The sequence below is a fragment of the Bacillus rossius genome, chromosome 17 (genome assembly GCF_032445375.1).
Source record: "Bacillus rossius redtenbacheri isolate Brsri chromosome 17, Brsri_v3, whole genome shotgun sequence".
Lineage (NCBI taxonomy): Eukaryota > Metazoa > Arthropoda > Insecta > Phasmatodea > Bacillidae > Bacillus > Bacillus rossius.
In genome coordinates, this window is record NC_086344.1 from 12,945,008 (window position 1) to 12,972,914 (window position 27,907).

Below are 27,907 nucleotides of genomic sequence, written 5' to 3' on the forward strand. Positions count from 1 at the left end.
GGCTGACCACCTCAGCCAATCAGGAGCCAGCGAGCCTGTCATTGGCCGACGAGCCCAGCCACCCAGACACCAGGGTATAAAAGGACCTGCAACAAAGACAGTTACCTGACACGGCCTACACCCAGAAGCCCGGAGAAGGAAGTTGTCCGTGCGCGTGATCCCTGTGGGTGCCGCGCTGCGCAGGCGCCGTTCCTGCCGCCCAAGCCGCAGCCCCCGGAGCTGCACATCGCGGGCAGCACGTACCAGGAGAACCTGCTGGCGCTGTGGGCCGCGCAGGCCTACACGGACGTGATCCTCGTGGCCGGCAGCGTGGGCTTCTCCGCGCACCGCTTCGTGCTGGCCGCAACCTCGCCCGCCTTCCACCGCCTGCTCACCGCGGACCTGGCCTCCGACATGGGCGCCCGCAGCTCCAGCGAGTCCAGCATGGTGAGCCGCCCGGATGCTCTCCCTCCCCCATCCTCCTCCTAATTTCTACTGTCCCTCCTTCCCTCCCTCCCCCTCCTTCCCGCCATCTCCCTCTCCTTCCTCTCTCCCTCCTTGCTCTCTGCCCCTCCCCCTTCCTCTTTTCCCTCCCTTCCTCCCCCCTCCTTCCCCTCCTCCCCCTCCCTCCCCCCTCTCCTCTCCCTCTTTTCTCTCCCTCTCCACTCCCTCTCCCCTCCCTCTTCCCCTCCCCTCCCCCCTTTCCCCTTCATTTACCCTCTCTCCTATCCCCTCCCTCCCTTTCCCCCCTCTCCACCTCCCCTCCCCCTCTCCCACCCCCTCCCTCCCTCCCTCCCTCCTCAACCCTGACCCCACTAACCCCCCAGCCGAGCACCAGAATCATCCCTGTCAGGGTTCTTTCCGTGTAACGTTGCCCAGTGTATGTTCCAGTAGAGTACTGCTGAAGATAAATATTTTTAAATCCTGATCACAGACAAATATTTTTATAACTCCAGCTGGTAGTGTGATTATGTTAAATTTATTTGTTGATTATTGCATGTTTTGTGCACACACAAGCAGCTGTAAGAGCCTAGTTATAAATAAACACGGCTTAAAACATGTAACACACGCTCGTTTGCGTGCGTGACTTATAGTACTTACTGCGGAAGACAAATCTAGTCGTCGGGATCACTAACTTATTGATGGCAACTGGCCACTTAAAATTTGTGAGAATGTTCAACCTATGCGTGCACTTAATGTGAAAACCATGTGAATATGTTAAAAAAAAGAAATGAAACAACTAAATGACTGGCAGTGGGAAAACAGGCTGGATAGCACATCAAAGACAGTAGTGTTTTGTATATATTGTTACAAACGTGGGAGACAAAATTTTAAAAATTTTGAAAACTTAAAAAATAAATTCTTTTTCTGTTTTAAGTGTTTTAGAGCCATTCAGAGTCCTCAACCTCTTGGCGGTGGGGGGAGGACATTTTCCCGTTTTTTGGAAGTCGTGGCAATTTAAATATGTTAATTTTGAGATGCTTCCAGGGCCTTCTGGCACCATTGGACCTCCTTGGAGGGAGTTTGGGGGTAAATTACCCACGAAATTTTCGGGACCTTGGAAATTAATTTTATAATGCCTTTCAAGGAAATAATAAAAAAATTAAAAGTAAAAAATAAAATTATATTTTAAAACTCTAAAAAACACGCTTTAATTGTTCTATGATCAAAAGAGTAAAAATTAATCTAAATCTAAGTGATATTTTCAACAGCGAAAGAATTAACTACAACTTTGTAAACAAATTTTTTTTAATAAGCAAAAAATAAGAATCAAGTGATAAAACTATAAATTTTAATGGGGAAAAAAGCGTGGGGTTCTTGCTATCAGCTGTCTTAAATTTTCAACCACTAATGTCCATTCGTCAGGGCAGGGGTCATTTTGAAAATGAAAGAAGAGAGCATCCCATGATTTTTTATCATTAAAATTAATAGTTTTGTTTATTACTTGATTCTTATTTTTAGCCTATTAAAAATTTTTGTTATACAGAGTTGTAGTTAATTCTGTTGCTGTCAACAAATTACTTAAATTTAAAGGTTAAATTTTACTGTTTAGTTCATACTACAATACAAACTTTTTTTTTTAGTTTTTTAAAATATAATTTAATATTAATTGAAGTTTTGTAAATGGTAGCATATTATTAAATAAATATAATAATTAATAATATCCTGATACTTATTTCACCAGACAGTCATTTTGACTGATTAATGATGCACTATTACAATATAAAAATTTGTTATATTCATATCTTAACTACTTAGAGCAATGAAAATAAATCTGTGTTTTAAAATATTGTACTAATGCTGGATTAATTTTTACTAGTTTTTATGCATATTGTTTTACTAGTCTACCGCTACCCATGGTTTTGTTTTTATGTGCTTAATGAAGTTAGGCCATTTAACTTAAAAAAAAGTATTTGGTGTTTATTTTAATTTTTTTTTTTTTTTTTTAGCTAAATAAAAATTTTGGTGTTTCATATGTGCATTCTTCCTATGAAAGTGATTTTGAGTTGTTAAGTTTCTCCGCACATCCCTCGTCGCTGAACAAATGGTCCATGGCCCCGCAATGGGTAGTGGCCCGTGGAGCGGGGGGGTCCTTTGTGAGGTTGAAGTTCGTCGGTGAAACGAACCGAAGCTGTATATATAGGCTGTTCTTAGAAGCTTAGCATCCAGCACGTGGCTTGGTCAGTGCACGTAAGGTCTGGAACACGCACGGCACACACTGTGTCGCAGACTCACGGGCTCTCGGTGTTTCAGGTGAGCACGTTCGGGGAGGCGACCGTCGGAGACTTCAACGAAGACACGGAGTATCTCATCCGGCAGTGCGACACCTACTTCAAGCCTTCCAAGTCAGTTTGCTCGCCACACCCGGCTGTTCAGCCCACACTCGAATACCGTAACTTACGTAGCTGTAAAAATATTAAAAGAAAATGCCAAATAATACGTAACTGAAAAATGATTGTAAAATTACCGTTTAACGAATACAGCTACTGATTTGTCTCATTTTTATCGGATTAATTCAGTTATTTATAGTTCATTATCAAACAGCTATAAAATTATATTGAATCTGTGTTTTGCTATATCAGCTCACCAAACTTACACTGAATAACTACTGCTTGGTGAGTGTTGATGTACTGAATAACTACTGCTTGGTGAGTGTTGTTGTACTGAATAACTACTGCTTGGTGAGTGTTGTTGTACTGAATAACTACTGCTTGGTTAGTGTTGATGTATTGAATAAATACTGCTTGGTGAGTGTTGTTGTACTGAATAAATACTGCTTGGTGAGTGTTGATGTACTGAATAACTTCTGTTTGGTGAGTGTTGTTGTACTGAATAACTACTGCTTGGTTAGTGTTGTTGTACTGAATAAATACTGCTTTGTGAGTGTTGTTGTACTGAATAACTACTGCTTGGTGAGTGTTGTTGTACTGAATAAATACTGCTTGGTGAGTGTTGTTGTACTGAATAACTACTGCTTGGTGAGAATTGTTGTAGGTACTGAATAAAAATGCTTGGTGAGTGTTGTTGTATTGAATAATTACTGATCAAACACCAGAATGAAAAAAATAAAATTATGAATAAAACAATTAAAACTGTATCATATTAATACCAATCAAAGGAAAATATTAGTAATAATAATAATAATTGAATATATGCAAGATTATTAATAACACAAATTTATGTATGGTTAGATGAATAAGTTAGTCAAAAAACAAACAATATATGAAAATAATGCTTATTCAGTTAATTTACCAAGTTAAATTAAAAGATAATTTTGAAAAAAGCTAAATACTGTAAATGTTACAGAGGCCATAACTGTGAATGTGACTTGCGTGTATTGAATAACTTGTAGGTTCCCACTAGGCTTGTAACTGTGTCCTCTCTGGGTAAACACTAGCATTACAAAAAAAAAATCTCAAAACTTCACTGATTCCTGGGGATTTTGCCAACCCCCTCCCCCCTCTTCAATGATTAGTTTCAGAAATCCTCACGTAATGGCCCCGGCTGCAAAATGAACAAAGGATACGTTTGTAAGTTTTCAATATGGGAATGTTTATTTTTCAGAATATTTACTTTCTTGAAAGTTTATATTTACATTTGCAGATCAATACAAGTTGTTTTCACGTTTACGAACAAAACAGTTCACTAATGAAGTATTAACGCGACCTCATTGTTCCCGGGAGTTCAGATCGTGATGAGTGTTTGTCGGGGAATGAACGGGGCTTGATAAGGACCAGAGGCTTTCTCGGCCATCGTCTCTAGCCGCGTCTCGGCTGACCTCGCAGCTGCCAGGGTGGCCGCCCTGAGGCCGAGCAACTGCAGCGAACTGAGCTGTTGCGGGGAGGCAGGCCCCCCGGACGTGTGGTGTGCGTGTGTTGCGTGCACGTGTGCATTGGCGTAGCTGTGTTCATAAAGTTGGGGGGGGGGACAAATAATGATTTTGACGTCATGTAAACCCATTCCCCTGTTACTAAGACCGGGGGGGGGGGAGGGGGGTCCAGGGGTCCTCCACCAATAAAATTTTGGTTTCAAAAGTGCAAAATACCGCCTTTTTAAGCAGTTTTTTTGTATCTAACCATTGGATACATCAATGTTAAAATGATTATTGTTTCTTTAAGATGAAATTTGATGAGTGAAGAAATTACAAATAAAGTTGGGCAGAATAATATTATAAAATAAAAATATCACGGTCTAGAAAGTTGGGGGGGACAGTCCCCTCCACCCAAAAAGTTCAGGGGGACGCATCCCCCCTGTCCCCCCCGGTTCCTACGCCCCTGCGTGTGTGGTGTGCGTGGTCCCGAGCGGTGGCGTGCCCCTGCAGGGTCTGGGAGCAGCTGAAGCGGAGGTCGAGCTGCCAGGTGCTCTCCTCGGACAGCCGGCGGCCGGGCGTGGCGCGCGACCTCAACCACCCGGCCTTCCAGGCGGTCAGAGTGGAGCAGGTGAGTGCCGGCTGCCCCGACCTTGTCTGCATCACCCTCTCCTGCCACCGGGGTCTCCAGGGCAGCCACACTTCACTCGGACATTAATAACATGAGCCGAAGTTGTCACCCGTCCCGTCTAGTCGCTCCCCGGCACGTATTCAAAAATATACCCACCTTTACATGAAACTCCCTTTTAACACAGTGTTAATGAAGGGGACACCCAGTACTGACGCCGTTATATCGCAGGTCGCCGCGAGCTCCACTGAGCCGATGGAGAAGAAAGGGTAAGTTGCCAGACCTGTCTATATGAACCATTGTCGTGACGTAAATTTCGTGTGTCTAAGGAAAGTTTCGGACGGTGTTTAAACCGGACACACACTCAAAGGATGGATATATATATATATTTATACACACACACACACATACATATACACATATATATCTTTGCGATAAGTATTTGAGACTTACTTTTTAGCAGTTTGTTGTTAACCTGTTTATACTGGATACTGGAACACTGGAACAAATGTCAGATGCAGAAATAAATCTACGAGAGATAAAGTGAAATACTGATGAAATGTAAGAAAAGGAAGTTAGATAAGACGTGAAATACAAAATGATAAGCAAATGAAATGAAAAAAAAAACCTTCTGGTGTTTATTTTACTGTTAAAATAGGCTAAATTTGAAATAAAGTTCATATAATCGCTTGTGAAAACATGTTGGTATTTATTTTTATAAGTACCTACTATATTCAAACATATATTTATTTTCAGCACACATAGGTTATATTGATAATTTTATTGGTTAAAGTTTATAGACACTGAAAAAAAAAAAAAGTTGTCAAAGATACAAATGTGCCATTTGGAAACATAATTATTCCTATTTCCTTGTCCCTGTTCGTTTCTTCGCTTTTGATCTGATTTCACATAGTGTGTGTTGTCTTAAATATTTTTTTTTGTATTGTGTCATATTTTTCTGGTTATTTAACTAAAAAAAAAAAAAAAAAAAAAAAAAAATGCTTCTTGCAATTGTCCCTCTATTCTGTATCATGAACATCCCACAACATTGACCTTGCTTCATAATCCTGTGCATCACTCATTGGCCATCCTTGTCATTACAATCACAAAAAAAAACCTCACGAATCGCCTGACACTTAAACCCAAAAGTTGAAAGCCTTCAAACTGAAGCTGTAAATATCTGAAATACAAGTATTGCCTTCCTTATGTTTTTACACTTGACACAAAATTGCTCGCAATAGTATCTGATGTACTGTGGGATGAATGTCAAGACACTCAATTATCAAGAAACCATTTACACTCGAGAGTAAAAAAGGTCTCGCAGGAGTTCGTTTTTTCTCTCGGGACACTAGGTCTCAGGTTGGTCAGACAAGAAAGTAGCGCAGTGCACATCGCGATACTCACGTATGTACGCGACATTTAATGTCGGGCATGTTTACGTTGGTGACGATAAAGTGTGAGATAGATATTGTGTGATCAGGGGTGCAACAACAGGGGGGGAGGGCCCACGGGTAATTTCCCCCCCCCCCCCCTTCTGAAGCTTTGAAGTGGGGGCAAGCGGGGGCAAAGAAAGTGCTGTGTAATCAATTTTTAGATAATAAAACTTCTTAAATAGCACCATTTTCCACCTTGAAATACAAATTTTCCCGGGGGAGAACCCTCGGAACCCCCGCTTCTATAGGGGGGATCGATGATTCTTTATAAAAAGGTATTTTGCCCCCCCCCCCCCCCCCCTCCCTTTGGAAATTTAGTTGTTGCACCCCTGTGTGTGGAACGACTAAGGATGATGCAGGCTGTAGTAAAACGAGTGTACTGGAAAGTCGAGGCTGGTGTCGTGCCGAGCGTCGCATAACCGCGCCACACACGGAAGGGGGCGGGCGGCACGGCCGCGCTGATGGGGAAGCCTTCTTTTCACAGACGGGAGAGCCAAACGCCCGATCGTGCATCTTCGGGTTTTTTTTTTTTTTTTTTTGTTCATTGTAAATAAATATAGCGGTGTTGATAAAAGGAAAGACCATAAACAAGGCAACGGCATTTATTTGTACGCCGCCATATTTTTTGTTTGCCGTGTGTGTCCGTGAATGTTTTATTTTGGACAACTCATGATAACTAATGGTCAATTATGTTATGTTAGCTACATCATAAATACTTTAAAACATTGTTGGACGGTTGATTTGGTTTAGGACAGCTACATTCAAGATACTGTGAAATCATGTAAAATGGTTTCCTAGCGCTGGATAGCCTACATATTAAAAAAGTTATTCGCTAAACAACCATAAAATGATTGTACAGTATTTTTTAATGTAGCTATACTTACCTAATATAACCAACCATCCATGATGTTTTAAAGTATTTATAATGTAGCTAACCTATCCTAATCGACCGCAAAATTTAATGCCACGCCGGTTTATACAATGAGATAGAACGGGGAATAAAAGCGAGCATGGACTTGGGGGAACTTCGGGTGTGGCTCTCTCGTCTGTGGGACGAAGGCTTCCCCGTGCTGATGTGCGGTGGCGTGTGTGTGTGTGTCCGTGCGCAGTACGACGGGGACGGACACCGGGGGCGGTCGTCGTCCTCACAGACCGTCATCACGCTGTCCAAGCTCGTCACGCCCCAGGCCATGCAGCAGTGCCTTCAGTTCCTCTACACCGGCAACATCGACAGTCGCTTCTGCGAGCTGCAGGTGAGGTCCCAATGTTCGTTGTGCGATTTCGATCAATCATTTCATTTTTATTTTACAGTAGAATCCCGCCAATCCGAACTGATTGGGACCGAACCCTGTTCGGATTAGCGAAAATTCGGATCAGGCGGAATTTCGTCATACAATGCCATATATTGTCTTTTTGAGGCGTATTTAGTGTCTGGTATATCAAATATATAAGGAAGGTCAGACGAAAAATACACCTTCATTATTTAGCGTACATATTTAGTGTCAATATTTTTAATTACTCACATAGATAAATTATAAGTTTCTTATGTACATATTAATAAACGTACAACTTGTTTTTCTTTACTTTTCTTAGTTCTTAAATGATATAAATTTTTTTTTATCCTAGCCCTGTTCGGATTAGGCGGATTTTCCGTTTAGCTGGTTTCGGATTAGCGGGACTCTACTGTATTTATTTATTTATTTAATTATTTATAATTGTAACATGCCAACTAACAGGACAAAGCCTTTAATGGTAGGCACACAATTAGACACAAATACACTCACAATAATAAACATAAATGAAAAACACAAACAATACAATATAAAAACAAAACACACATAACAAAAAGACAATAAAACTAAATTCAAATGTTACAATTTAGACAACACAGAACTAAAACACACATGATCATTAAGAACTAAGGAAAAAAATGAAAGTCTTTTATCAAATTTATTAAAGTTGGTTATTAGCCTAAAGATAAGATCATTGTTTCTGTTAACTGTACATAAAGTGGAAGTTAAATGACTATTAAAAGAAGGTACCTTTAAAGCGGTGTTGTCAAGTATATATTTACTGTTCAATTTGTTAGTATAACAGTTTTTAATGAAATATTTTAAGTGTGTGTGATTTCTGATCGGACATTTTTAAGTACATTTATTTATTGTTAATGTAAATTTTTGTAATTAATAAAACTGTAATGAAACTTAAAATTGGGCTATCCCTTACGAACCCAGTTCTCCCCACATTATAAGTCGTAACAGTACGTATCCTTCGTATTGAAACTGTTTACTTTTGTTTACTTTTACTGTTTACTTTTCAATCGCACGACGAGGACCCACAATGTGATTTGAAATCAACTTCAATCGATCGAACAATTCCTTTTCAGTATTGGGGTGTCGTTCCAGACTTTCATTGAAGTCGGAGCCAGCCGTCGAATTCTGAAAACTGACTCGGTTACAGTTGTGCTCGGGAGCAATGTAGCTGTGCGTCGGGACTGGACCGCTGTCGGACGAAAACTGTTTTGTTCCAAATTGAAAAATTCTTATCGTTTCCATCGATGACTTTAAATTGTCATGAAATCAAAACCGAAGCCGAATGAACTAGCTAAACTGCATATCCAGGTTCTGTTAACCAATCATAAGTTTTCTTAAATGTTTGTGCTTTTACACAAAGTTGATATAAAGATAGTGATTTTTCATTGGTTATTTAAAACTCATGAATCTTTAAAAACAGCATCAGATGAAATAACAAGAAAAAATTTAATATCATGGGCTTAATGAAAAAAGTTGGTAAGTCCACTTTTTTGTGAAAATGAGTTAACTTCACAGATAAAGTTGTAAGGGCAATATCTTCGCCGAGAAAACGTTCGGAAGTCAAAATAATGAATGATTGTGGACGTTTTCTTCTAGCTTTGTTTCGGCAAGTCAATTGTAACGCTATTCCAAGCAAGCAAAACTTGGTAAGTGAACTGACAGTCTTTTTTCCAGAAATTGGACTTGCCGACTTTTTCCACTAAGCCCACGATATGGGTGTTGAGACAACGAATGCGGAGGATGAACATGTTTAAATTAGTCAAGTTGTAAGAATAAGAATCAAGTCTTGTACGAAGGTGCAGTGGTTGCCTTGACGACGTGCAGGCGCTGGTGGTCATCCAGGGACGTCGGAACAGGGGGGGGGGGGGGGGCGAGCCGCCCCTGTGCCGTTATGCATGGGGGGGCGAGAGTAGCATTTCGCCCCCCCCCCCTCCTTTTCCCAGAATAAATGTTTGGTCCTAGTAGTATTTTTCTCAACCGGTAGTTACAAACGTTGCATTGGTGATCACATTGATTAGAAAACCAAATTTATGATTGTCAATACACTGTAAAATGATTGCAAATTCCTAGATGGTATTTTATTTACTACATCTACTGTCAAGAGTAGTATTTAATACATACTACGTCATCAAATTCTTGGAATGGAACATTTAATATATTGGTTCGGAAACTCATTAAATAGCACAATTTTGCATCTATAATTCCAAATTTTTCCGGAGGAGGGCCGCTCTAGGACTGAGGTATGTGTGATACATCTTTTCGCCCCCCCCCCACTCGTGAAAACGTTCCGACGTCCCTGTGGTCAGCGTGGCTGTGTGGGTTCCCCCCCGCAGGAAGTCCGGCAGGCGGCGGAGTTCCTGGACCTCCCGGAGCTGCTGCTGTACGTGAGGAACATCCAGGCCCGAGAGGAGTTCCTCAACGCCGAGTTGAAGCAGCAGTACCGCAAGGTGACGGGATCCCGGCCGTCCGGCCCCGGTCCAGCGTTCCCCGCACCCGTGGGGGACACGTGTCTCCCCCGATAATAAGTCTTCCATTTCGTCCCCTCCAATAATATATTTAGTTTCGTAGTTATATTATTAATATGATTTCTGTGATACAACCCGTATGTTGCGCATGGTGCATTCAGTCCAATCGTGGTAACTGTATTTTTACAAACTTGTTCTCTGAAAATATTTTTCAATAAAAAATAAATTATATATTTTGCAACCAACTATAATTAGAATATTTAGGAAAGAAAAATGCCTAAAAACCACCATTTTGCACCTTCAAACCCCGAATTTTCCCGGGGGAGGACCCCCGGACCCCCCACTTTTTTCCCAGGGGATCGATATTCCTCAACAACTAAATCATTTTCAGTCCCCCCCCCCCTCCCCACCCCCCCACCCTCCCAAAAAAATAAAATACTCCTGCAACGCCCATGCCACACCAGTGACGGATCCAGAGGTTCACTTCAGAGGGGGCCGCTCCGGATTCCAGAGCAGCCGGAGAGAAAACATGTCTTAAAATTACTAAAATTTGTATTTAATCTACTCACACTACACACAACATCCGACCACCAGATTTTTATGATTCTACAAGAAATTCATTAATTATATTAAAATGTTTTATTGGTTTCAGAAACAATCATTTTCGTTGGCAATATTAACTTAGCAGACAACTGGTTTTTCGTGGGGGGGGGGGCGGCACTTGCCCCTGGTGGCCCCCCCCCCCCTTGGATCCGCCACTGTCCCGCACACGGGGGGAGATCTGTGTGTCTTCGAAACCTGGAACCCTCAGGGGAAATCAATATCGTAGTTACAAAACTGTGTATTTTTTTTTTTTTAAATGCAGTATATAAAATGTCTTAAATCCACTAGGTATATTAACCATAAATTGGGTGTGCCATTAATAATCCGTTACTGATCTTTGCTAACGTTAGTTAATGTGTGTTAATTTGAAGCATCATAAAATATATATAGTCTTTCCTACGGTTCACAATAATGTATTATTGTATAGTTTGATCAAACAAATACATATATTTATATTTTTTTTCTATTGTTTACCTAGTATTGATGGGAATGATACAGGGTAAACTTGTAACAGTTAAGACATTCGGCTGTCTCTAGTTATTCTGATTGTTACGTGCATGAAAACACTTGAAATAATTTATTAGGTGCCGAAAATACTGTTATGTTCCATTAAATATCACTATCAATCTTTGAATTAGGTATTCTTTTAAAAATTATATTTTAACTGTTCCATGTTACTGACAAAAAAGCCATAAAACAAAGTTCGCTTTTTAAAACACATTATTTACAACTGGTACCAAAAGGTTCGAAAGGTTCCTTGTGATACAAATTGCAGCCAGAGGACTTCGTTCTCGGAACGATAACGTAATGATTCATGTTTGCCTCGTTGGAAGCTCATACCAAAGAAGGTGATCAATGAATTTTAAATAAAAAGTTCCAAAAAAGTTCCCTGATATGTGTTGCCTGTACCACAGCCGCGAAATTTGCTTCTACTATAACCTTATTACCTACATTTACTTTCGAGCCATCGCCCGATCGCGATCTTTCGCAACCACGACCACCCGAATTCTGAACAACCCGAATACCTTCATCGACGAAGAAGGAGGTGGTCACGTGTCCTCAACAGCCAATCACAAATATATTTTTTAAACAATCGAGGCACAAGTTGCATGCATGAAAAACGTATACCAACATATATTTATATATTCAGGAACTTTTCCTTCTTGGTCTCTTTCTAGTTCTGGTGATACATTTTTTCTGAAGTTCCCACACTTAGTGTGCAGCACACGTTCCTGTTTCTTCTTGCACTCTCTCCTAACTCCTTCACAATGATGACACAAGCACAACACTATCAAATAAAATACACTAAATAATAGCATAAAATTATGTTCAGTCACCTCTTTACCCAATCCGCATGGTGAATATCATTTACTGACATATCATGTCAGTAAATTCATCTGCAGTGACTTTAAATACATTTACATAAAAAAAATTGAGCCATCATATATCAAATCTAAAAAAAACTGTAAATAAAATGCATAAACTCCTATAAAATATATTCCAGTAAGAAGTAGAAGATGGGCGTTTTGCAAATGCCACAAACTGATCGAAGGGTTGTGCTGGGAAGTGTTTTATAGTCAATCGTGCATGTTATTTATGTTTGTGGAAATGTGTTTGCATAGTATTTCTGTAGACCAATGAGGCAGTTACTCCGGGGCCCGGCCGTGGCTCTGCGGATCCCGGCCGTGGCTTCGCGGATCCCGGCCGTGGCTCTGCGGATCCCGTCCGTGGCTCTGCGGATCCCGGCCGTGGCTTCGCGGATCCCGTCCGTGGCTCTGCGGATCCCGGCCGTGGCTCCGCGGATCCCGTCCGTGGCTCCGCGGATCCCGTCCGTGGCTCCTCGGATCCCGTCCGTGGCTCTGCGGATCCCGTCCGTGGCTCTGCGGATCCCGTCCGTGGCTCTGCGGATCCCGTCCGTGGCTCCGCGGATCCCGTCCGTGGCTCCGCGGATCCCGGCCGTGGCTCTGCGGATCCCGGCCGTGGCTCTGCGGATCCCGGCAATGGCTCTGCGGATCCCGGCCGTGGCTCCGCGGATCCCGGCCGTGGCTCCGCGGATCCCGGCCGTGGCTCCGCGGATCCCGGCCGTGGCTCCGCGGATCCCGTCCGTGGCTCTGCGGATCCCGTCCGTGGCTCCGCGGATCCCGGCCGTGGCTCCGCGGATCCCGGCCGTGGCTCCGCGGATCCCGGCCGAAGGTGACAGGAGCGGGTGGCGTGCGCAGGCGGTGAGGCTGAGGCTGCGCGATCTGTGCCTGGGCCAGGGCCTGTTCGCGGACATCGTGTTCCAGCTGGACGACGGCTCCTTCGCGGCGCACCGCCCCATGCTCATGGCCCGCTGCGACATGATGAAGGCCATGTTCTCCGGGGACTTCCGCGAGAGCAGTGCCAAAGTGGTCAGTGCGTGGCCGGGCAGCGTGCACTCTTGTTTTAACACACGTTAGTCTTCAGGAAAACCAGCTAATGCACGGCATGCTACGCTATGCCTCTTTCAATTTTTTTATGTAATTTGTTTAAGTAGGATCACACTTACTTACAAAACATCTCTCTATCTTAAATTCTCTATCTATATCTACCTATACCACTCTGTCTCGTTATGTATTTCTCTCTATATGTCCCTCTTTAATCTAACCTTATTTCTCTATAAATAAAAGAGCTCTTGATATCTAAATCTATGTATATATAAAATATATATACATATCTCTCCACATCACTCTTATCTGTCTATACTTCTATATACATCTCAGTCTATCTCTCTATACCTCTCTATACATTTTTATATCTCTCTGTATGTCTATATCTTTATCTTTACAGAACAAGATGAGCAAACAAACATTCATTTATTTATACATTTTTTACCTATCTATATTTTATCTATCTTTATACTTGTAACAGGTGTGATATAGGTATACAAAAACACAGGTGTATTTGAATGTGACGTTATGTCAAAATTTCAAAGCAATCAGTGAAGAACTGTCTGAGTTTTAAATTTTGAACGAAATATCATATACGTTTTTAATTATATAGATATTTTCTCAAAACCGGTCATTTTTTCCGTTTTGCACACAATTAAAAATGATATACTTTTTTTTTGTAAACAGAACCAAATGAAACTTACAGTTTTTTCTTTTTTAAGCACATAATGCTCACTTTAACATTTGAGAGTTGGGTAGGACCCATGCTACCAAGTGATAGGACAGTACTTGTCCCAATCTGCAGAAATTAAATTATTGTGTATCATATATTAACCTATTTTGAATTATATACATTTATATTGATAATGAGAATAAGGAAACGTTTCCAGAAAAACATGGTTATATTTTCTTAGAAATGTTTTCAATTCAAAAATTTTACAATGATAATATTATCCCACTCACATTTGTAGTAAAAAAATCTTCAAATGTTCATTGATTGGAATGGGCTGGTAAAGCTCTTGGTAAATACATTCATCTGCAACATGTGTGCATAACATTACAGTCATGCAGATTATTAGTTTTAGGTCTTTCTTATGTTCATAACAAAATAAAATAAAGCTCTGATCCGTTGCTAATATGTAACGGTAAAATTAAAATTGCTTGAATAAGATTTTATTTTTCCTTATGGCTTTATTTTGATGTGAAAAGATGTTTTAAGTTTTGTGCAAATGCTAAGTGTCATTCTGATATTTTAACGACCAGTACTTAAAGCCTACGTAACGGAGGACTACGGGGAGGCGGTGATCGTCGGCGGAAGGTTGGGATCAACAAGCGAACCAGCTGGACTATCGAGTCGGTGCACGTCGAGAGGCCTTGGAGAGCCAGTTTGGTTGTTTGTTGTTGGTTTGGGGCGAACAGATCAACTGTTTTGTACAAAGCAGTGCGGCCGTTAACTTTGCCCTACTGTGCCGCTGGCATTTTTTTGTTCTCCTCTGTTTACTTTCGTTACGGCGCAGTGTTTCCTGTATTAAAAGTTCAATGATCTGGGGCGCAGCGGGATGGAAGCGTGACGGAGGCGTGACGGAGGCGTGACGGAGACGTGTGACGGAGACATGACGGAGGCGTGACGGAGACGTGTGACGGAGACATGACGGAGGCGTGACAGAGATGGGACGGAGGCGTGGCGGAGGCGTGGCGGAGGCGTGACGGAGGCGTGCGTGTGGTCGCAGGTGTTGTTCCCCGGCGTGCAGGAGGACACCTTCCACCAGCTGCTGGTGTTCCTGTACACGGACGACGTGCCGGCGGTGGCGCCCGGCCGCTGCCTCGGCCTGCTGGAGCTGGGCAACCGGCTGTGCCTGCCGCGCCTCGTGGGCCTGGCCGAGCGGCGCGTGGTGGACGAGCTGGAGCGGCTGGCGGCGGCCGACAGCGGCGAGGTGGTCGAGCACTGCCTGCGCCTGCTGGAGCCCTGCAAGGTAGCGTCCCTGCCCTCGCCCCCCCGAGTGTCCCTGGGCCGGGTCGTCTGTCTGCCAGGGAGAGTGTGGGTGCGTGGTCTTGCCTGCGTTGTGTTGTGTTCCCCGCTCCCCTCGCGGCATGGTAGGAACCTAACCTAAGTCCAGGAGTAGAAAGACCGCAGCAAGAGGATCCGGTTGGAGACGTTATTTCCAGCTACGCTAATCCTCCTATCACTGGTGTAGTACAACCTTGGGACTATGGAAGGCTGTTTTCCTAGTGTTTTAGACCCAAAGTACTTATAGTCTGTTGTTGCGACAGTAAACTGACCATGTGCACTGTGGTGTGGTGGGAGGGCCAAGCCCTTGTCCTGTTTTTCGCCTTTTTCCTTTCCCCGACCTTCGGGTTTGGGCGTGGTCCCTACGAAAGGCCGTAGAGAGGGGGTGAGAAACGGAATGTTTAGAGTTGAGTAGAAACCTACCAGAACAGGAAAGAGTTGTGATAACGGTTAAGTATGTCCCTTTGTAGTGCCTTGTTGGCTTGGCTTGTGGGGCCGGACAGGTGGCGGCTCGGTGCCGTAGTTGGGCCAGGTTCTGTGCAGCCGGCGTTGTCAGCCGAGGGATCTGGACTTGGCGGCATGGTCTTCAGTTTTTACCATCGTGGTCGGGGAGGAAGGGATGTTCACATCTTGCCTGTTTTATAAACCTACTGAATACAGTACACACAGCACATACAGCACAGGCAATGGACACACAGTACACACTGGACACACTCGACACACAGTACACACTGAACACATAGTACACACAGCACAGGCAATGGACACACAGTACACACAGCACAGGCAATAAAACACACAGTACACACTGAACACACAGTACACACTGGACACACTCGACACACAGTACACACTGAACACATAGTACACACAGCACAGGCAATGGACACACAGTACACACTGAACAGGCAATGGACACACAGCACAGGCAATGGACACACAGTACACACTGGACACACAGTACACACTGAAAACACAGTACACACAGCACAGGCAATGGACACACAGTACACACTGCACACACAGTACACACAGCACAGGCAATGGACACACAGTACACACTGCACACACAGTACACACTGCACACACAGTACACACTGGACACACAGTACACACTGAACACACAGTACACACTGAACACAGTACACACTGCACACACTGGACACATTGAACACACTGGACACACAGTAAATATGATGGACACACAATACACACAATGGGCATGCAATGGTTACACAGTACATGCAATGGACACACACAAAACATACACACTGCACACACAGTACCCTGGAATTGTGTTCAAAAGCTAGTGGTTTCGCGTGGCTTGGACCCATATCTGAAACATGGATAATTTTGAGGAAATTTTTCTCATAATTTTGAATTTTTCAAAACATTTTTGATTGGCCTACAGGGTGGCCACATGCCGGGAAAGCTGGGAAAAGTCAAGGAAAATTAAACGAAGTAAGGGATATTTTTTTATGGGTCAGGGAATTTTTTGAGATAAGATTGTAATGGTTTCTTCAACTGCCATTTGTTATAAAAACTTGAGTTAGTTGTATCGTTTTCAAAATTGTATGTGCATATTACCATATTCATCCTATAATCCATCAGGGTTTTTTTTAATTTTAAATATGTGTTTAAATGTATCGTGCGCAGCATATTTAAAACTTGACAATGCTAAAAGGCAATGCTACATAGAAAAAGTTCCTTGAAGCTCCAATGTTGGTTAAATCTTGCATGTGATTTAAAAGTACATATATTTGTGAAAAAGAAGTTGCAATGATTACCAAAGGTTTGCAGTTGTGATTATCTACGGCGGTGGAAAACCCCTAAAATGATTAAAATTGATTAGGAAATGGGATTTCATGTTATGGGAAGAAAGTTGGCATATACATGACTGGAGGTAATATTATATTGTTGTAATATATTATTGTGGTAATATATTATTGTGGTAATACTATAATATTGTGGCCAATCTTTTAATGGAGCTTCACTGCAGTGAACAAAACATCTTCTGTCGAAACGCTAGTCATTATTTTATATTATTGACAAATTTCATCCTTTTTATCTCTTCAAGATAAACACATACACACAGACAGGCGCACACACAGACAGGTACACACAGACAGGTACACACAGACACACAAACAGACAGACACACAGAGATACACAGATACACACACAGAGACACATGCAGAGACAAACACAGAGACATTCAGAGATACATACACCACACAGACATCACAGACATACATACACACACAGACACACACACACACACACACACACACACACAGATATAGAGAGAGACATCTATGTATATCACAATTTTGTGGACACGATAACCGTTGCAATGTTTCACAAATCACTTCCAAACTGATACGTAAAATATAGTACGTAGTGGCAAATCTCGGTCGAGTTCGATAATGGGCAATACCCGACCAAAGGGGTAGAAATTGGTAATGGTTTTTTTTGAAAAAACTAAAAAAAAAAATCCCTGTGAAGGTTCGCCAGATGCCGGGATATTCGGCCCTCGCCACGACCGATCCCTCGGAGGGCAAGGAGCCTGCCAGGCGTACGCACGAGTGATATCGGGGAACCGCGGGGCAACTGCAGTGAGAGTGGCCACAAGCCAGGGTTAGAGCCCGGGTCCTGAAACTTCCCGGCCGTGCCACGTCGCCTTCCGTGTGCAGCTTGTGATTGTGTCTGGATGCCGGTCGCTGGGCTGTTGCAGCTGCACAACGCAGATCAGCTGGCCGACTGGTGCATGAACCACCTGTGCACCAACTACAACAAGCTGTGCAAGATGTCGCCCAAGCTGCTGCGGGCGCTGCACCCGGAGAACCAGGAGTACCTCAACGAGCACCGCTGGCCGCCCGTCTGGTGAGCGCCCTTCCCTCCCTCCTCCACCCCTCCTCCCCTTCCGTCTCTCCTCCGCCCCTTCCGTCCCTCCCCTGTCCCCTCCGCGCCCTGGTACCCACCCCCCACATGCACACACATTCACACATCACTAGAGACCGGAAAAATTCGTGGGTTCAGTGACCTCCAGGATAGACTCCAATATCCTCTACACACTCGGGCAAATGCCAACTGTTCATTGGCTGCTGACTTGTGAGTCGTCTCGACTGGGTGGCCTGTGATTCGACACTTCTATGAGTGAGGGTCTCTAATTGGCCCTTAGTCCTCCAGATTAACGGTGGACCAATGGCAGAAGCAGCACTAAGGTTTAATTATTTCAATTTTTAGCATAACTTGAAATGAATTCACAAATTTTTCAGGTCTCTGCACATCACATACCCAAGGTAGGGCAGTACGCGTCCTCGCACACAGAAATAAACAAGTGGCATTTATGCTAGAATCTCAAGCCCCCCCCCCCCCCCCCCCCCCCCCCTTTTTTCTCCTTTCTTACCCCTTACATAAAAAAATGTTAGACTTTAGTGACTGTAAACCCTTTTGATATCAAACCAAGAGATGAGGGATTGGTGAATGGAAGAAGGGGAGGGCATACCATAATTTGTACCACTGTATACTAATTTCTTACCCAGTCATGTCCACGATAATTTTGCCCTCGGCTTACCATAATTATTGAGCATACATACTGGGAATGCAGGATCGACCACCCAGCTTCTTCTACTGGCATGGTTTTTGAGACAGTGGAATTTCATTTCGTATCATGCATTCTGTCATCATTTCATCTCGTCTATATTTGTAATTATGTTGACAAGATGGTAAAACCTAAAACCGTTTATTCTTTCAATCCACATAGTGAAAATATCAACCACCAACGATCTACCATATTCACCTGTGTATGGGTCGCACATTTTATGCCGATCTTTAGTTTAAAAAAAAATAGTAGTGAAACCCTTTTGTAAGTTTTTCACTTTGGGTTAAAAAGAAAAATAATTTGCTCTGTGTTGTTGAATTGTGGAGAAATAAGTAACCTTTGTTGGTTTTTAATAAGTGTAATGCCACAACTAACAGTAATTTGTTTAATTCAAACATCTCAGCGGTAGTGTGAAGCACCGTGAACCGCACAGCAGACATGTGTCACGCATCGCCTGCCCGTGTTGGCGACTGCAAGTGACGTGTTTGAGGCACTGCGCCTTAGAACTACTAAAAAGAAAATAATAATAATAATAATAATAATAATAATAATAATAATAATAAAGTTCTCAATTGGTAATTGTAGCTGTACTGCCATACCCAAAATTTTAAAATTGTTAAATTTTCATGGGTGCAATAGATTGTATTCTACAACACGAAACAACTTAAAAATTGGACACCAGGCTGGGCTGCCAAAAGTATTCACAACATTTACAAATTATTCCAGATATTAAAAGTATCGGTGGTTATGAAAAGGCCATAAACCATCTAGAGAGAGAGAGAGAGTGAGAGAGAGAGCGAGAGAGAGAGCGAGAGAGAGAGCGAGAGAGAAAGAGAGAGAGAGCGTGAGAGAGAGGGAGATCAAGTGAGAGAGAGGGAGATCAAGCGAGGGAGAGGGAGATCAAGCGAGGGAGAGGGAGATCAAGCGAGGGAGAGGGAGATCAAGCGAGGGAGAGGGAGATCAAGCGAGGGAGAGGGAGATCAAGTGAGAGAGAGGGAGAGCAAGCGAGGGAGAGGGAGATCAAGTGAGAGAGGGAGAGCGAGCGAGAGAGAGGGAGAGCAAGCGAGGGAGAGGGAGATCAAGTGAGAGAGAGGGAGAGCAAGCGAGGGAGAGGGAGATCAAGTGAGAGAGAGGGAGAGCGAGCGAGAGAGAGGGAGAGCAAGCGAGGGAGAGGGAGATCAAGCGAGGGAGAGGGAGATCAAGCGAGGGAGAGGGAGATCAAGCGAGGGAGAGGGAGATCAAGTGAGAGAGAGGGAGAGCAAGCGAGGGAGAGGGAGATCAAGTGAGAGAGAGGGAGAGCGAGCGAGAGAGAGGGAGAGCAAGCGAGGGAGAGGGAGATCAAGTGAGAGAGAGGGAGAGCGAGCGAGAGAGAGGGAGAGCAAGCGAGGGAGAGGGAGATCAAGTGAGAGAGAGGGAGAGCAAGCGAGGGAGAGGGAGATCAAGTGAGAGAGAGGGAGAGCGAGCGAGAGAGAGGGAGAGCAAGCGAGGGAGAGGGAGATCAAGCGAGGGAGAGGGAGATCAAGTGAGAGAGAGGGAGAGCGAGCGAGAGAGAGGGAGAGCAAACGAGGGAGAGGGAGATCAAGTGAGAGAGAGGGAGAGCGAGCGAGAGGGAGAGCAAGCGAGGGAGAGGGAGAGCAAGCGAGGGAGAGGGAGATCAAGTGAGAGAGAGGGAGAGCGAGCGAGAGAGAGGGAGAGCAAGCGAGGGAGAGGGAGATCAAGTGAGAGAGAGGGAGAGCGAGCGAGAGAGAGGGAGAGCAAGCGAGGGAGAGGGAGATCAAGTGAGAGAGAGGGAGAGCGAGCGAGAGAGAGGGAGAGCAAGCGAGGGAGAGGGAGATCAAGTGAGAGAGAGGGAGAGCGAGCGAGAGAGAGGGAGAGCAAGCGAGGGAGAGGGAGATCAAGTGAGAGAGAGGGAGAGCGAGCGAGAGAGAGGGAGAGCAAGCGAGGGAGAGGGAGATCAAGTGAGAGAGAGGGAGAGCAAGCGAGGGAGAGGGAGATCAAGTGAGAGAGAGGGAGAGCAAGCGAGGGAGAGGGAGATCAAGTGAGAGAGAGGGAGAGCGAGCGAGAGAGAGGGAGAGCAAGCGAGGGAGAGGGAGATCAAGTGAGAGAGAGGGAGAGCGAGCGAGAGAGAGGGAGAGCAAGCGAGAGAGAGGGAGAGAGAGGGAGAGATAGCATGTGAGGCCACACGGAAGTCCCTCCCTCCCAGCATCATTAAGTGTCCCGCGAACCGGCACCTTACACTATTAACGTTGTTTACCCTAACAGGTGTTTATGATCCAACTGTGCCCCAAAATTATTATTTATTTTTTTTTTTTTTGTGTGGGATTTCTCACGTTTTCAAAACCGAACATACCGTGATGAAACTTCGGCCATCGGTGTTGTTTGTAAGTGCACCTTCGATATTCCTACAAACCCCGCACAAGTTTGTTGGTAACGGCAAAGGGATGGATAAAAAAAAAAATACAATAGACGAAAAGGAAACGAGGGTATAAAAAAAAGCAGTTTTTTTTTTTTTTTTTTTTTCCCCCCCACTTGTAGTGGAGACAGATTATGATGAGACATTTATTTGAGGGCAACCCTTACGGTGAAAATTTTAGTTTTTCATGCCCAAAATGAAAGGTGCGACCCATGCACGTAGGGAAATACGGTACAGGTTAATGATGTATGGTAATGCGGCGGTACAGGTCTGCGGGGTTTGGGAAGTTTCGGCCGTGCCCCGCAGGTATCTGAAGGACTTCGACTACTACCAGAAGTGCGTGCAGGAGCGCGAGCGCGAGGATAAGCCCTCGCTGAAGCGCAGCCGCCACAACTCGGGCTGCCTGTGCTTCTCCGGGTCGAAGGCGCGGCGGGACGCGGCCGGCCTCGGCAGGAGCACGGTATGACAGTGTTGGCAGCCCTGGAGACGGGGCGCCCTGGCCGCCGTGGCGGTGGTGGGCCTGCTCATGGCCGTGCTGTGCAGCGCCGCGCTCGTCGCCCACGCCCTCTCGTGATGCACGGCCGCCCACCGCAAAGTACTTACGCCGCGCCGGCGTGACGAGCACGGCCAAAGTACAGGAACGTCGTGAGTGGTCGCGCACGGCCGTGCCAGGCTCGGCGAAGGATGGGAGAGTTGATTTCCAGATACGTCAATACCTACTCGCTTTCATTTCGTGACGAATTGCCGATTTTTCACCATCTGTCGAAGCAAACACACTCTTTAAAAAAGTTACGATCATGGCGAAACATTAACACCGAATCGTTGCTCAAGTGATACGTCAGAGGTTTGAAACTGCACGTATCGTTAAAATAATATTCTTGATTTAAATGTTTCGATTCTATTCAAGGTTACCGTTTGTTTACAGGCACATAATAGTTTGGCTTTTCAAGGTCTACATTTTTTGTGTGTTTATGTGCTCGCAATATTTATAAGAAGGCTAGTCATAACATTTGATTTCGTCAAGACTGCTACTAATAAATAGGGGCAAGATTATATGGTTTTATTTTTAGGTCAATTTTGTTTTTAAAACGGGATTTTTTTTTTTAAATGAAAATAGTCTATTATTCAATAAATTTGAAACTAAAATATTTCTTAGTACTTATTTCAAAAAATAGTCTCGTTTTTTTGGATTTAAGATGCACTTCTACAATAAAATCATTAGTAATAAAAAGCTAATAACTATGTGTGAAACAGAACTACTCAGAAAATAGATATGAAATAAAAACTTTTTTTTTGTTGTTTGAAAAATGTGCCAACATCATAAATTCAAAATATTTTACTAATAAACAAACAAAACAATGTAATAGTAATTTTTTTTTCCCAATCCATTTAGTTTACATATTTTGTTACAAAATTCATAATAAATTATGTTCAATGAATTTACCATGATAAAAAAAAATATTTTTTTTGTTATTTGAGTTAGGCTTTGTCAAATTGCTGATTGATGACATGTTTTTTTGTTACGTTACGTTACGGTGCTAAATGTTGTGTTAATACTGCATTGTATGTTGCACTGACACGCTTTGTGGTGGTATTTCAGCCTATCGCATCTCACCATATAACCTTGTCCCTACTTATAAAACATTATGTAAATTATAATGCTATCATGCCAAAAATGTTAATGATAACAAAAAAAGTAAAAAAATGCTTAGGTTTCTCATCATTTGTTTCAGTCCTGCTAGTCAGATTAGTATTTAGGTGTGAACGTCCCCAGAAATGCTCATAAAATTTTCAGTTGTCTTCTGCATTTTGCTATTATATACTTCTTATTTTCTTCGTAACTTAGTATTGAATAATGTTTTTTTTGAAAATTAGCCTCGTGATTTCTCAGAAATCAAAGGCATCTACTTATGTAATGTTTTTTTTTCTCCATTTAGCACTAAAGTGATGGGTATCTCCTTCAGCATCAGTAAAATGGCCAAAGAATTCTTTTAAGTTATAATGAGCTTTAGGTTTCAATTATTTTATCTTTAAAGTAATGAACATAAATATTTCAACACCTCAAACCTGAAGTATAGCTCAATATTTTGCTTTGTGTAAAATTACAAAATAAAATGTATACGTGGGATGACCAATGTAAATGTGGTACAACTTTGATTTATTTTTTTTGGCTTTGTTTTAAAGAACATATGTAAGAATCGTTTGTTGAGGATCAGAGTTAAAAAAAATTCGGGAACCATCACATCCCTAGGATATTTCCTGTAGCAGTAATAGATGACAAATATTTTGAACAGCCTGTTTTTATCATCAGCCATTAGAACAATATGCTGTAGCGACTGAATTTTTTTTTTTTTCCCCCACCATTGTAGCAAAGCTATACTTGGTGCAATAGGCCTGAATTTCCATGCAGGTTTTTGCTGTTTCAGAATGGTAAAGCTGTGTCCTTTACCGATGCAGCCTCAGCTGAAGGATTTTTTCAGTTTCAAGGCTGCATTCAGTGGGAAATTAGCTGTGACAGGCTATACGTGTTATTCAGACCACTTTGTCAGCGAAGAGATATTATCTGCATTTATTTATTGGCGTTTACAAATTTTTCACACTCTGTTTTTGAGCAGTTTTCAGTTTTTGCGCATTCAAGTTGATCATTTGACAGTAAAAGATAGACTGGCTGAGCGACAGACTATCGTTACATTTCTTCTGAAAGATAGCGTCTCAAAACTCCCGAAGTCATGGAAGGACATAGGGGACTCATCCTTTCACGAAAGGCTGCGTAGAATATTCTGTACGGATCCTCGCAAAATTCGCTTTGTGAACAAAAATGGCTGACTTTTTTAAGGTGCACTTTCCAAGGATACTGTAAAGGCAAAGAGCCCTTAAAGGAGGTATTCCAAAACAGCATTTGTCTTGTGAAGCCTTTGGTGATCAGCGGAAATTGTGTTGTGTTTCTGATGAAGCGGTGTTTGAATTGCAGCTTCCTGTGAATGCAACCTTTGTGCGGGTGTAAGATTGTTGAAGCATTGTTTGCAAGTAGTAGCTCATTGATGGATCGTGGTCTCTGTGTTGTTGAGGGCCACAGTCGTGAGATTTAACAGAAAACTTTCAGCTTGCATGATTCTTGTTAGTGAGCCGGTGTACATCAGTGTGCCAGTGCTGTTTACTTACCGTATTTACTCGCGTTTGGGTCGCACATTTTATGCTGATTTTTAGTTTATTAAAAAAAAATTGTAGTGCGACCCTTATGCGAGGGTATGCAAGTAAGCTGCCTTAAATCCTTCCTTAGTATACATACAAAAAAAAAAATGGAGGGTCAACACCAGTTGAGACACGGATCACAAAGAATCCACTTGTATCCATAGAACTCTAGTGAAGACTGATACATGGTGCAATCCTTAGGTGAAAATCTTATGGTTTTTTTTTGTGCCTAAAATTAAGGTTGCGGCTTTCTGCGGGTAAATACTGTAATTCCAGTGTTGGTTACGTTTTTTCACGTAAGATAATAGAGGAAACAGTGTCACATGATGGTTGCATGTTCAGGAACAGATTTCTGTAGCAAAAAAAAATTAATCTTGTAGTCATTTTCAAAACTAAAAATTTGTTACTTATCCCAAATGACTGTGCTCATCAGAATGGTTGTACTGTTTTTCACTTTAAATAATTTATTGGTTATAATACTAATTCTTTACACTGCCCTAATAGTTTTATTAATATATTGAGGTTTTTTTTTTTTGCAGTGTGAAGAATTTGAAATGCAAAAGGAAAATTTTGAATTAACACTGTACTTTAGATAATAATTTACAACTTAAGTGAGAGTTTCATTGATTTTTTTTAGAGTTTTGCGTGAATTTTCCATGTTTTCCGGATATGGGGCAACTCTGAGTGAGCTGTTAATAGCTTAAAATTTTTACATTCTTATTCTTGTTCATGTATGTAACCTACGTAGTGGCATTTTACAATTGTCTTCTTACATCAACTTTTAAATATATATATATATATATATATATATATATATATATATATATATATATATATATATATATATATATATATATATATATATAATTTTACCTAATTTAGTAAAGCTTTTCTTTACAGGGTAACCTTAAAATGTTCAGATAGAGGAATATTGTCTTTTCTTAGTTCCTGCTAGGGAGCTACGAAAGCTGAAAGTTTTTTGTTTGGTGTTTCAAGGTATGGCATAGTAGTCTGTTTCATTAGCAATCACCAATCAATTGTCATGTCATTTGTCCCGAACCTTTTTCTGCTAACATCACACGCTCTTGTTTTCTCGCTTTCCGTCGAGTTTGCTTTCAAAGTAGTAGCTCGCGGGAATGTTTTAGCTACTGTCTGCAATGTGTTGCCAGAACTGCCAACTTTGTGACGAGTTGTGACGCAACGCAACTCCAGCCGTGCTTTCAGCCTTGCTTGTGTGTTCGCGCTGCGTTTTGAAATGTGCCGCAGAGCCCGAGCTTAACACAAACGTCCGGAGCCTTTTAGAAGTATCCCGTTGTGCGTCGAGGTGTCTGTTCCCGATGGTGAAGTACGTTAAACTGACGGGAATCTGGTTGGAGCTTTGAACCGGGCTACAGTGTCGGGAGTGGATTCGACGAAGAGAAACATGGTTAATCGTGTGAGCGAACTCTCCATCGATCTCAAACAAGTAGTTAAGTGTCGTGGAGGCAACCTGCCGGTGCATTGGCACGTTGCCCGTAAGATGACTCTTCTTGCGAGACTGCCGTCTCGTGGAACCAACGAAACAACGCGACGTGACCGAAACGTAGGATGTGCCAAGTTCTCCGATCGGTTCCACACTTTCATATCACTGAAGATCCGTGAAGATGAACGTGCTCAAATATCTTTTTATATATTTATCAGTGCTTTATCTTGGTGCAGTTGGAAGGTGAAGAACAAGTACTTTAATTTCGCAAAGATATGCCGTCTGCTAAAAAATTGGGAAGTCAATTTCTCCGCCCATAACAAATAGTACTTGCTAGCAAAGTCAGCATTATGAAGTACCAAGTGGTAGCATGTAAGCCAGTATGTGTGCAGCAGTGTCCTAAAAAAAAAAAAAAGTTGTGTAGACATACCACTTTGGATTACAATTTTTTATGCACTTATCACTAACAGACTAAAAGTATGTTGCACTGTGTAATTCAACACCAAAGCTTTGTACAGCAGCAGTTTTTGAATCTGAAGTGAATTTCCACAGGTGTTTCAAACTACAACTTTGGTCAGTATTTTTGGACGATGTCTTCTCCGTGAATGATAGCGGCTTCATGTATCTTCCCATACTACAGATTTTCTATTATGCACTTTGTACTTTCAGAATACTCAATGAATACAAATGATATATGCCTTCTTGCTTGCCGTTCATGAACTCCAGTACTGAAGCTACCCAGTCTGGAGTTAGCAGTGTAATGTTTCGAAAGCCGGTGTGATTAGAAGTGGCTAAGCTGTAAATTTGTATGTCTTGTTTAAATCATTACTGCCATTTGTAGGAAGTTGTAGCAATGATTTTGTAAATTTTCCTTTTTACACAGTTGCAGGGACTCGTAGCGTATTGTGGGAATACAGTATGTGGTCACTATGAAACATTTGTGCAATTGGTTTAAATTACACTTTAGAATAAGTTGTAATTCAATCTGCTTTAAGAGGTTTTTAATTTGTGGTTCTTCCTTTATTTTGATCTCAAAGTGTGTATGTCATGTAGCCTATTAAGTACTGTAGAATTGTTTATGCCTGTATCAAAGACATTTTTTTTTTTGCTGTTAGTACGTACATTGATGAAGTGAACATCTATGATGAACGGTTCAAGTATTACACATTTGTTCATGTAAAAAAAAATTGCATGTATTTTCAAAAGACTGAGTTGTATTTGAAGTTTTTTTTTTTTAAATTAGTTTCAAATATTTGTATACTTACATTCCCTTATTACAGATGTAAATGATATGTAGCTTCTGTGTTTGTGCATTGAAACCCAAATGGTTCAGTGTGGTACGTATTGATGTTAGTGCATTCACTGCATTGCGAGCCAACCAGAGCTGGGGGCGATTGTTCGCATCCGCCTGCCGTGTTTTTCCACGCACCAGACGAGAAGTCACATATTCGAATGCACTTGTGCTGCTTTCGCACACGGTTGGCACGGTGGAGAATGTCGGAACTGATTGCTGTCTCGTAGTTAGGCCTCTGTCCCGGGGAGTGGGGGGAGGCAGCACTTCATCCCTTCCACGCTCCCTGCCTCTCACAGTGCTGCCACCCCTACTTCGTGCATGGAGACGCAGACTTCCTTCCCGAGCTTCGTTGCTGAAGAGCCCACCTCGTCTCGTGTGCCAGAAAACACGGTAGTTGGTGTGTTTGAAGAAAATATGTGATTATAAAAATACTCATTGTGGTTTAAAAAAAAAACACAACAAAAATCACAAAAATCTTGGTCCAGTCAGGTTTTTGTAACTTTATACAATTATTTAATATTCCAAAAAAAAAGGCACCAATGTTCATTTTTCTCCTTGACAACATAAAACTGTTACTTATCCAGTTGTGGGAAATTATCCACATGAATTTTTAACAGAGCGGTTTTTCCTTTGCCGTTTTCACCAATACGGCTGGACAAACACGATTTAGCACTGTTGATAATGTGATTTTGATTTTTACAGGCATTTACTATATGGTTGGAAAAATCATGAGAGTACTTATTTTTTTTCCAGCTGTTCAGTGCTTATGATTGTTTTTATTGGGGAAAAAAAGTTA

The 27,907-nt window shown here is 42.4% G+C and overlaps 1 protein-coding gene across 5 annotated transcripts in view; it reads left to right on the plus strand.

Annotated features, from left to right (window-relative positions):
• Positions 1-24,754, plus strand: part of LOC134540549 (rho-related BTB domain-containing protein 1) — a 123,835-nt gene extending 99,081 nt beyond the window's left edge. For 4 of the 5 annotated variants that reach the window (XM_063383359.1, XM_063383358.1, XM_063383360.1 and 1 more), the window contains 9 exons: positions 184-426; positions 2,734-2,825; positions 4,802-4,919; positions 7,459-7,602; positions 9,996-10,109; positions 12,950-13,120; positions 14,869-15,111; positions 17,881-18,029; positions 21,470-24,754. In XM_063383359.1, the coding sequence (XP_063239429.1) occupies positions 184-426; positions 2,734-2,825; positions 4,802-4,919; positions 7,459-7,602; positions 9,996-10,109; positions 12,950-13,120; positions 14,869-15,111; positions 17,881-18,029; positions 21,470-21,629 (1,434 nt within the window). In that variant the 3' untranslated portion in view covers positions 21,630-24,754. The remainder of the gene's footprint in view (positions 1-183; positions 427-2,733; positions 2,826-4,801; positions 4,920-7,458; positions 7,603-9,995; positions 10,110-12,949; positions 13,121-14,868; positions 15,112-17,880; positions 18,030-21,469) is intronic. The other variant, XM_063383362.1, reaches the window with a different exon arrangement.
• The last annotated feature ends 3,153 nt before the right edge of the window (positions 24,755-27,907 follow it).